The 11069-nt window shown below is 46.6% G+C and overlaps 1 protein-coding gene across 2 annotated transcripts in view; it reads left to right on the forward strand.

Annotated features, from left to right (window-relative positions):
- Erg (ETS transcription factor ERG) overlaps positions 1–11069 on the forward strand; it is a 97243-nt gene that overhangs the window by 63639 nt on the left and 22535 nt on the right. For both annotated transcript variants that reach the window (XM_026783369.1, XM_013352788.2), the window contains exon 3: positions 2121–2275. In XM_026783369.1, coding sequence (XP_026639170.1) covers positions 2121–2275 — 155 coding nt within the window. The remainder of the gene's footprint in view (positions 1–2120; positions 2276–11069) is intronic.

An 11069-nucleotide genomic window follows, 5' to 3' on the forward strand; every position in this document is an offset into this window, starting at 1 on the left:
CCATCATCCTTCCTCTGTAGGGTAGCCATCATCCCTGGGCTAGCCATCATCCCTGGGCTAACCGTCATCCTTCCTCTGTAGGGTGGCCATCATCCTTCCTCTATGGAGTAGTCATCATTTCTGTGATAACCATCTGAGAAAACGGCCATATATTTCTTTGTTCCCTGATGAAGGTGGATTTCTTCTGTTTTAGAAAATATTTATTTTGTTTTATGTGTATATATGTTTTGCATGCATGTATGTATGTGCATGCCTAGTGCCTTTAGCAGTCAAAAGAGGGCTTCAGACCTCCCGAAGTGGGAGTTACAGATGGTTCTGAGCTACCATGTGGGTGTGCAGCATGTGCCCTTAACTGCTGAACTGTCTCTCTAGCCCCTAAAACTGGTTTTCTTACTTGCTGTTTACCTGTAAGGCCTGACTCCTATGTTTCTCAAACATCACTTACACACATACATACATACATGCACACACACGCATGTACCCACATACACATGCACACACACATGGACTCCAGCACATACACACATATGCACGTTTGCACGTATATACACACACACATGAACTCATACACACACACACACGGACGCACACGGACGCACACACACAGACACTTTTCTTTTCCTGGAAAGGAATGTTAATCTTTTTGCAAAGACAGTGACTGCCTTACTGATGGTTCCTATGGCCTGTCCCCAGGGTCAGTGGGGACAACTCTTCTCATATGCAGTGCCATCTTCAGGTTAATCTCTGGGTTCTCTCAGGCCACTGGTCTCTACTCTTCAGTGGCCTCCCTCACCCCGGTCCCCCACCTTCTCCAGCTTCCCGACTGCGCCCTGACCCCCATCACCATCAGTCCTCAGTTCCCCAGATCCTGTGTTTGTACAGGAATGGGAACCCGAGAGGGGATTTTCCTTGAGGTTTCCAAAGAAGCATCACCCCAGGAAAGCATGGCTGAGCAGCCCAGGCCCCGTGTCTGTCTGCCGCTATCCCTGTTTGCTGTCACTCTGCGAGAATGAACAGCAGCTCGCTGTTCCCTGAGTGTTCCCAGTCAGCTGTCACAGAGGGAGTCTGGACACGACAGTTTCAGGAGTCGGTTAGCAAAATAGAAGCCAGACAGCAGCTTGGCTTCCCACGTATGTGCTCTGTTTCTCCCGAACGTGGGCCCCAGCATGGTCGCAAACGGCTGTGCAGGCTGCTGTGACAACAGGAACTCTTTACTCATGGTTCTGAAGATGGGGCAGCCAAGGTCAGGTGCCAGAGAGCGCCATGTCCACTGACCCAAGGGCGTTCTCTTTGGGTGAGAGGTGGCTGCATCCTCACATGGAGGGAGTGAAACAATGGGGGGGCTCTCTTTCTCTTTCTTCCTACTTGCTTGTCTCGTACATGTGTGTATGAGTGTGTGTGTGTGTGTGTGTGTGTGTGTGTGCATGTGTGTGCAGGTATACACATTCATACACTTGCCTGTGAAGGCCAGAGTTCAGTGCCTGGTGTGGTTCTCCATCACTTCCACTTGATTCTCTGACACAAGGTCTCTTCCTGAAGCATGGATCTCACCAATAGGCTTAACTGGCTGGGCAGCACTGGGACCGTGAGTGCACACACTGCATGCTGGGCTTTGTAGTGGACCCTAAGGTCCAGCTCCAGCCTCTATGTTTGATAAGTGATTTACCCACTGAGCCAGCTCCCCAGTTCCTCACTGTCCTCTCCTTTTCTCACCGGCTCTACCGTCCTGACCTGAGCTGAATCTGGTTACCTCTCTATACCATTGCATGGGGCTTAGAGCTTCAGTGTGTGAATTTGGGGTACCATAATATTCTGACCTTTTTTGTTTGTTGGTATGTTTGTTTGTTTTTTTCGATACAGGGATTCTCTAGGTTTGGAGCCTGTCCTGGAACTAGCTCTTGTAGACCAGGCTGGCCTTGAAGTCACAGAGATCCACCTGCCTCTGCTTCCCAAATGCTGGGATTAAGGCACGCGCCACCACAGCCTGACTTACTCTGACTCGTGTAATGCTTTCATGGTCTTTCCCATATCTCTCCTTGGACCACTCCATGTATCACTAGCCCCGAGCCCTGCCCTCTGGGTACCCTACTGACAGCAGAACCTGTCTTCTTCTCCCACAGGAACTCTCCTGATGCATGCAGCGTGACCAAAGGTGGGAAGATGGTGGACAGCCCTGATCCCGTGGGGATGAGCTATAGCAGCTACATGGAGGAGAAGCACATGCCACCACCCCCCAACATGACCACAAGCGAGCGCAGAGTGATCGTCCCCGCAGGTCAGAGTCTTGGAGTCTCACTCTGGTTAACAATCCCTCCTCCCAGGAAAGATGGGCCATCCCTAGTCAGGGACGACATGGCCACCGTTCTTGCTTGGCTCTGCTCTCTGCTTCACCGTGTGTCACTCAGCCCCATGTCAGTCTGTCCCGTTGTTCTTGATGAGTGCCGGCTATACCAGAGACTGAGAAAGTGGGTGGAGGGGTAAAGGTTCCATGGCTGAACAAGCATAGGAGGAAGTAGAAACCCACAAGGAGCCCACCCCAGCCACCCCAGCCTCTGGCTTCCTCTTGAAACACTTCGTTTCTTCATCCGAGGCAAACCAAGTTTTATTCATGTAAGATGGAGGACCAGGCTGAGCCGAGGCCTGCCTGAAGCCTCCATTTTATCCTTGTAGAATCATGATGCGTGGTGTCGCTTTGGGCCATCTCATATTTCTGGGGTGTCATCAGGGTGCCTCGATGTTAGCAAAGTCTTTTCGAGGGAGAAGGGCCTGACTTGGGCCTCTCCACAGGGGATCATGAGGTAAGGAATCAGATGGGTCCACTTTCCGTGAGTGTCAGCAGGTCTCATTCAGAGGCACTCATTCAGTGATGGCCGGACAGACCAAAAGGTGCTTTCACGGATGGCGTCTGGCTGGCGCAGAGCAGCGGGCTGTTTCTTCATTCTGAAGGAAGCTGCTTTCAGCTGTGCCCTTCTCGGGTTGCTTCATGCCAATGAAGGCAGTTATTCAGTTAATGGTGTTGGTAAGACAGTGAGCTGTGGATGGTTTTGCAAGTTGTGAATCTTTCAGTTATTGGTCAAGCTCCAGGTATGTGTGTTCACACGTCCACAGATGAACACACACACACACACACACACACACACACACACACACACACACAAGCAGCAGCAGAAGCTGTTGTATCCATCCCTTCAGCAGCAATACAGGGTTTCTAGCTGCCTCACTCAGGCACTTTTGGGGTGTGGAAAGCTCTGCACACGTTGAAATCTCCAAACCTGAGTGTCTGGTTCCTGGAGCTCCTGCTGGTTAGATGTAGTGCCTGGTACCCAAGGAGGTGAGCTGAAACCTTAACTGCTCTCCAGCATTTGCTCTTTCCATCACTACCTGCTGACATTCATATCAGACAGAGCAGGGTGGGGGAGAGAGAGAGACAGAGACAGAGACAGACATATACAAAAGCAGGATAGACTCAACTTTAGAGTAAAGGAATGAGGTGTGTGGCCAAAATGGAGAATTTAACATAAAGGAAGACCCACGTGTGATACACATGGTATCCATGTAAACACATGGTACACATATCTGTGTGAGCATGTGGTACAAATGGTATTGTTGTAAACATGTGGTACACATGATATCTGTGTGAACATGTGGTACATATGGTATCCATGTAAACATGTGGTGCACATGTGAACATGTGGTACAAATGGTATCTGTGTAAACCTGTGACATGTGATGACTGTGTGAACGTGTGGTATACATGCTATCCATGTAAATATGAACGTGTGCGCTCCTCTACTTGTTATGAGACTGCATCCCTATCAATCAGTTCATTATACACTGAAATACTGCACTTCTCTAGAAGGCGTGCTAGCTTAGACTCACCCATCTAAACACCTGCACTAGCAAAAATCATCACACCAAGGCCCACTTACAATAAAGTGCTGAGTGGCTCAGGTGATGTGTTGACTGAAACCCAGAAGGATTGTTCTTTGCCCCCCCAGTCTGGGAAAATTCATTTCCTCAGCTCTATTTGGTGTCAGCTCAGATTTCCATTGTGACAGATGGCACGGACCCCAAAACCAGAGCTGTCTCCTCTCCTTGGTTCCTAACAACAGGCCAAATCTAGTAGGTTTAACTCTGAAGTCTGATTTCCAGATGTTTCCAAGGCTGTGGCCACAGATCTGTGTGTAGAAACAGTGGGTTCCAAGTGCACACAGAGAGCTGGTACTCTGTGTAATGTAAGCATAGTGCATCTCACAATCTCCTGCATCAAGGCTGTGTCCTCTGTGTGATGGGTGTGCCTCTGTGATTCTTTTTTGGGTTTTGTATTTTGTTTTCTTGAGACAGTTTTTCTCTGTGTATCCCTGGCTGTCCTGGAACTCACTCTGTAGACCAGGCTGGCCTTGAACTCAGAGATCTGCCTTCCAAGTGCTGGGATTAAAGGTGTGCACCACCACCACCTGACATACCTCTGTGATTCTTAGAAGCAAGTATGTGGAACCGAGGCTGCTATTTCATTATCGGTGGTGCATGCCAGGATGTGCTAACGGTGTGGGTTACTACAGAGCGGGGCATGGTCACAGCCTTCATGACATTCTTAAAAGTTGCAAAATGATGAACCAGTGTAATAGAACCTCTGGTTTTAGCGGTTTATAGCATTTCTTTTTGTTTCTCCTCTAAAATAGGTACTAAAATGTTCAGGCCACTCTCTTTTTTTTTTTTTTTTTTTTTGCCCACATTTTAGTTTTGTTTTTCAAACAATCAGCTCAAACCCTTTGATATGAGTATCTCAGAGCCTGAGTGGCCACACCCATCTCTTCCTTTGCTCTGCATTCTCTAAGTTTTTCCTGTGTTCCATCACCATGGACAAAGGCGCCTATGAGACTGCACTGTTTCTTCTCCGTCTCCAAACACTCAGGCTGCAAAGCCCCGGCTCGGTATCTTTTCCAAGCCCATCCATGTCGGATCACCCAGGAAGTGTCCCCTGAGCATCCGTTATTCCTGCCAGTCTCTTGGGAGAGGTCAGAGAGCACTCAGCACGACCCATCCAGGCGGGTGACTAGAGAATGTACAGAGCTCAAATTAATGACTCTGATGTGTGTTCTAGAATCCAAGCAAAGGTAGTTTGTGCAAAAGAGAGGTTGTGAAGTTTCCTTTATAGCCATCATGGCCCCTTTGCAGCCTCTGCCTTTTCCTCAGCCCAGCCTCTGTTTCCTTAGTTCCTCCTCAATCATACTCTACCCCAGGCACACTGCTGCCCGTACCCTGCATCTTCAGTGCCTGGGCCTGTGCTGTGTGCACGGCTGTGCTACCCTTCATCCATCCTTTGGTAACAAACTCTGCGCATCCTTCAAGACCTCTTTTCAGTGCCCCACACCTATGTGCTTAACTCTCTAGCAATTGCTTTTCTTATGATACCTGACCAATCATCATGTTTTTGTTTCAGTCCATATGCTTATATGGGACACGAATATGTTTATAAAAATAGAGACAATGGATTTAATTCTAAAACATACCTGAGATGCTTTATGAGCTGTAAACTATTGACCACAGGACGTGTGACCCAAAATCAAGATTCAGATTCAATGAAGTGTGATTACAATGCACATGGAAGACTAAGTATTGAGGGAAGAATGAAGTCACGCTGATGGCAGGTTCGGCCAAGATGCTGTGGTTAAGCCCCTAGTGTGGCTTTGAGCTCCTGGTTGTCAAGATAAAAACAACTGCAATTTGGGGAAAACAATTAAAAAGTTGTTTCATAGGAAAAGTAATGCTTATCTCAGCCCAGACTCCAGAAGCAGTGTTCTTGGAACCCACAGACCTGACTGCCTGCTGCTTCAGTTGTGGCTCAGCCTTTCAGCATCCTGGGTCTTCGGACTGTCATGGAAAGGCTGAGTTAGTTACACTGCAGTCAGCCCGGGGAGGGCAGCAGCAGGACAGCAGCAGGTTACCGGGACTCTTCCGTGGCTTCGTGCGACAGGGTTTGGCGTTCTCAGAGTGATAAGGGACTGACATGACCCTCCCTAGAATGACGTTGCTGAGCCGCACCAGGAAACAGATAGGTGATGAGGATTAGATCCCCCCTCCCCCGACTCTGATAGCTGGACCTCACATTTTCCTCGCTCCAGCTCTGTTATTTATGAGGCCTGTGTGACCAGATGGTAAGTTGTGCCAGGAGCCTCTGGCGTCCTAATCACAGAGCTGCAGGTAGGCACAGTAAAGGCCACATGTTGACTTGACGATAATTGTCACTTATTAAGCAGGAACCAGGGGATCATGGGAGTTGTGTGGTGATTGGAAATCACAGTTCAATGTCTCCCATGAACAACGAGAAAATAAATACTCAGAGAGATGAAGACGCTGTCCCAGAGGCACCCACACAGTTGAGTGGGACCCGGGTCTGCAGAGAACCCATTGGTAGAATCCTATAGTCAGTGCTTCGTCTTTCTCTGTCACTGTCACCCCGCCAAGCTCTCCTGGTGACCTCGCCCATTATGTCATGTGTCTCCCAACTAAACCACCAGACAAGTGAGAACTGAAACCACTTTATCTGTAAAGTTATCAGCTGCTGGTGGCTGAGGGAATTGTGGGGGTCATATGTAAGACTGGAATGTTATGAAAGAAAATGGATGGTAGCTGCCACCTACTGTGTACATGGTTGTCAGGCTGACAACTGCTGTATACATGATTGCCAGGCTGACACCTACTGTATACATGATTGTCAGGCTGACACCTGCTGTATACATGATTGTCAGGCTGACACTTGCTGTATACATGATTGTCAGGCTGACACCTGCTGTGTACATGGTTGTCAGGCTGAGACACCTACTGTATACATGATTGTCAGGCTGGCACCTGCTGTGTACATGGTTGTCAACCTGACACCTACTGTATACACATGATTGTCAAGCTGATACCTACTGCATATGCATGATTGTCAAGTGACACCTACTGTATACACATGGTTGTCAAGCTAACACTTACTATATATGTATACACATGTTTGTCAACCTGACACCTACTGTATACGCATGATTGTCAAGTGACACCTACTATATTTATATACACGATTGTCAACTTGACACCTGCTGTCTATGCATGATTGATTGTCAAGCACACAGACACAGCATTTCTAGAAATGGTGGAGACCCTGCAAAGATATGCTGCAGGGAATATCCATTGCTCTCACTCTACTGAAGAAACAAATCTTACAACACCAAGAGAGTTGACCTGGGTGCTCTAGCCAGTGTCGTGAAAAACCAGAATTCTATCCCGGTGTTGTGTGACTCCCATGTAAACTCTTAATCCCATATAAACCAACAAAAACACCCAAGAAGAACTAGGAGATTACATAGCGGAGTTTGTTGAGTTACTGAGGTTCTGCGATGACCTTTTCCAATAGTTCAAAGTGAAGAAGAGAATCCTTGCGAGAATATACAGAAGGGTACAGAATTACTCTGACTTATTATGTAAATCGAGGGTGGAATTAGATTTCCAAGCAGAGTGAGTCTATTGATAACTGTTCCTCCCTTCAGGAAAAACGTTTTAAAAATGGGCCTTAACCAAAAGCTGGTTCTGTGTAAGTCTAGAGAGAGAGACGGGCACAGAGCAACAAGCATGTCTCTGTCCTGGTTTCACCTATGCTGCTGTGGCAAAAGTGACTCAAGAGACTCTTGATATAGCATGCTCACATCACGTCCACAGTCAGGAGCAGAGAGAACTGCATATGTGTAGCATGCTCACATTACGTCTACAGTCAGGAGCAGAGAGTACTGTATGCGTGTAGCATGCTTACATCACATCTGCAGTGAGGAGCAGAGAGAATTGCATGTGTGTAGCATGCTCACATCATGTCCACAATCAGGAGCAGAGAGAACTACATACATGCAGCATGCTTACATCACTCCACAGTCAGGAGCAGAGATAATGTGAGCAGAGAGAACTGCATGCGTGTAGCATGCTTATTTGCTTGCTTATCCTCAGCACCCTTCCTCCACTTGTATACAGTTCAGGAACTCTGCTTAGGGAATGGTGCTGCCTGCAGGGGGCTGGGACTTCTCAGATCAGTCAGCGTAATTAATGCAATTTCTCATCCATACACTCATGGACCAGCCCAACATAGACAATCCTCCACTGGGAATCTTGTCCCAGGTGATTCTAGGTTGTGTTAATAGTCATCAAAGCCTCCTAGGTGGGCAACGGGAACAGTGGTGTGGCAGTGCTGTCGTGTAGGAGAAGGTATTGGAAGTGAAGCTTTGCTTTTGTTGTTTGAGAAAAAAGAGAACTTTGATGATAAAACTTTAAATTTATTTTAAATAATATCAAGAAATAGGAGAAATAGCATGGAAGTGGCCAAATGGCAGTAGGAGAGGGGATGGACATAAAAAACAGAATAGATCACCTTTGGGTTAAAGCAGTGGCTCACAGTGGTTAAGAGCACGGGCTGCTCTTGCAGATGACCTAAGTTCTATTCCCAGCACCACATGGCAGCTCACAGGTGCTTGTGGCTCTTAACTCCAGTGATCTGATGCCCTCTTCTGGTCTCCACTGGCACTGCACACACATGGCACATGACATGTGGGAGGGGCACCCATGCACATAAAATCATAATGAATAAAATGAATTAAATTAGATCCTAGGAAGGAGGTGAAAACAGAGCCAGCAAAGCAAGAACAATGGGAAGTATGAAATCCAGAGGGTGCAATAAAATAACTCACCCAAGCAATTATGTATATTGATAAAATATTTCACACACACTGAAATAATTGATAGTAAACAGCTGGAATGAGACATATTAATCAAAAGCTAACAAGAATCTAAAAAAATTAAAATAAAACATTGACAAATAAGATTTCAGGCAAAAAGCCCTATTAAGGATGACAGAGGTTTATTATGTAATATTGAATTCATAGAAAAGGCATAATGATGATAAACACATGTTCCTAGTAACATAGCCTCAAAATTAAACAACGGTGAGGGAAACAAACAAATCCATTTCAGTGCGTGAGGCTGATTTACCTTTCTCAGCAATTGGTAAGTCAAAGACAGAATTGTGTGTGGGTGTGCGCGCACGTGTGTGTGTGTGTGTGTGCGCGCGCACATGTACATGTGTACGTGAATTCTAGAACTCTTCAGGCAGTGCGTAACGTGCTTTTAGGGATGCAAAGGGACATTCACAAATATCACCTTGGTCTCTGCCATCTCAAAGGCTAACAAGGCGGAGTGTTAAAAAGATCAGTGTTGTAGCAGACCTTGCTCTCTAGCCAAGCTGAACAGAATTAAAGGCCAAGAGGGTGGATTAACGTAAGCCGCAGGCCATCAATTATAAATTTGAAAGTTTCAAAAACAGCTTTGAGGAAGTCCTTCGCTTGGGGTCAAATTTCGGTTTGTGGTATTGAGCACTTCTGAAATTCCCGCTCTCTGATGGGCCTGCTTTGTAAACAGGGCTCTACCCTCATCGGGAGGCCAAATGTCGAGTCCCTGGGCTTGTCTTAGATTCAGGTTGGCTCCCTGGCACCAGGCCTGTTTTACAGTAGGCCTTCGATCTGGCTTGGGGGTGCATTTTATTATATCGTCTACATTTTTCATAGCCCAGAGTTACTTTTCTGTTGTGGAGGCAGCTCCCTGATATTCTCCATCAATTCAGCTCATGTTGAATCGTACCCTCTAGAAGAGCTTTGGACATGGAAGTGTTTGCCCGTGCTAGGGCTTGTGCATAATGACGGTGTAGTCTGGTACTGACTGCACAGTACCCTTTTCCCTAATTTCAGCCACTATCTATTCATATTTTCCTGGCAACTGATGAACTCAACTGGATCAGAATCTTGTTTTATGGAACTAGAAGAGGGTTTTCTGTTTTTTAAATTGCATGTTAATTTCTTTGTTGTGTAGGCAGATGGGGGCTCTCCATAGCTAGTGTGTGAGGGTCAGGGGACACTTGGGTGTGTCATTTCTCGTCCATCACCATGTGGGTCCTGAGGATCACACTTAGGTTGTCGGGCTTGGCAGCAAGTGTCTTTACCCACTGACTCATCTCCCCAGACACAGAAAGTCTTTATGACTTTTTCCCGCCCTGCTCACATGTGTCTCTTCCTCGCATAGGCATTAAGAATAACATAACTGGGAAACTCTATATGGTGATGTACTTATATGTTTTAAGATCTAGTTGGCTAAAATAGAATTTATAAACCTATGGGCTATTAATGATGTGGTATAAGATACAGAAAAGGCAGGAGGATCTCTGGTCCCTTGCCCTTTTGCTGTTCTTGAAACCATATTAACACAACATGGCTGTTTCCATACAGTCCAGCTTCCCAGGAGGAAGCTGAACACACAGTGTCTTATCTTCTTTGCCTTAGATTTATTCAACAGAAGCACCTCCAAAAGGCTCTTGAAATAAAAGATAAATCAAGCTTTTCTGTACACAGGAAGAGGCAGCCCTGGAAATTGAATTCATTATTTCATTTTACCAGAGTTGACTCTGCAAACCCTTTTGTGTGGGTCTTTTTACTCTCTGGTTTGTTACTGTTGGCCAAGTGCTTTCACACACATTATCTCATTGACTTTTTGCCTCCACACTGCAATAGTTCATCTAATTAGCCACAGGAAAAAAAGAGTAACTCCAGAGGAGGCAATGTTTACACCTGGTAAGAGCCCAAACACGCATGTGCTGACTCCCAAGAGGACCTTCCATTTTCATCACTGAGTTCTCTGTACTTGCTGTACTTAAAGACGCCTTCGCACGCCTCAGAAATACCTAATGACTCTAAAATTCCACAGTGTAAAACTTGACCTTACCAAGATGCTCGGGCTTCTCCTCCATCTGACCTCAGCATCCCTGCCCATTCCTCTTCTCCATCCTCCGTCTGCATCTCCCATCTCCACTCATCATCCGCCTCCTCCATTTCTACCCCATCTTCACGCCCCATCTGAATCCCTCTTCTTCATCCCCAGTCCCCATTTCTATTCCCTGTCTCTTTGGGGAAACATACTGACAGCTGAGTCACATTCACTGTAAGAGCGTTTTGAGTCCCCTATGCCTTATTTCAAATTCCCTGGTTAGTAGTTTGCAC

Source organism: Microtus ochrogaster, chromosome 2 (assembly GCF_000317375.1).
Source record: "Microtus ochrogaster isolate Prairie Vole_2 chromosome 2, MicOch1.0, whole genome shotgun sequence".
NCBI classification, from domain to species: Eukaryota; Metazoa; Chordata; class Mammalia; order Rodentia; family Cricetidae; genus Microtus; species Microtus ochrogaster.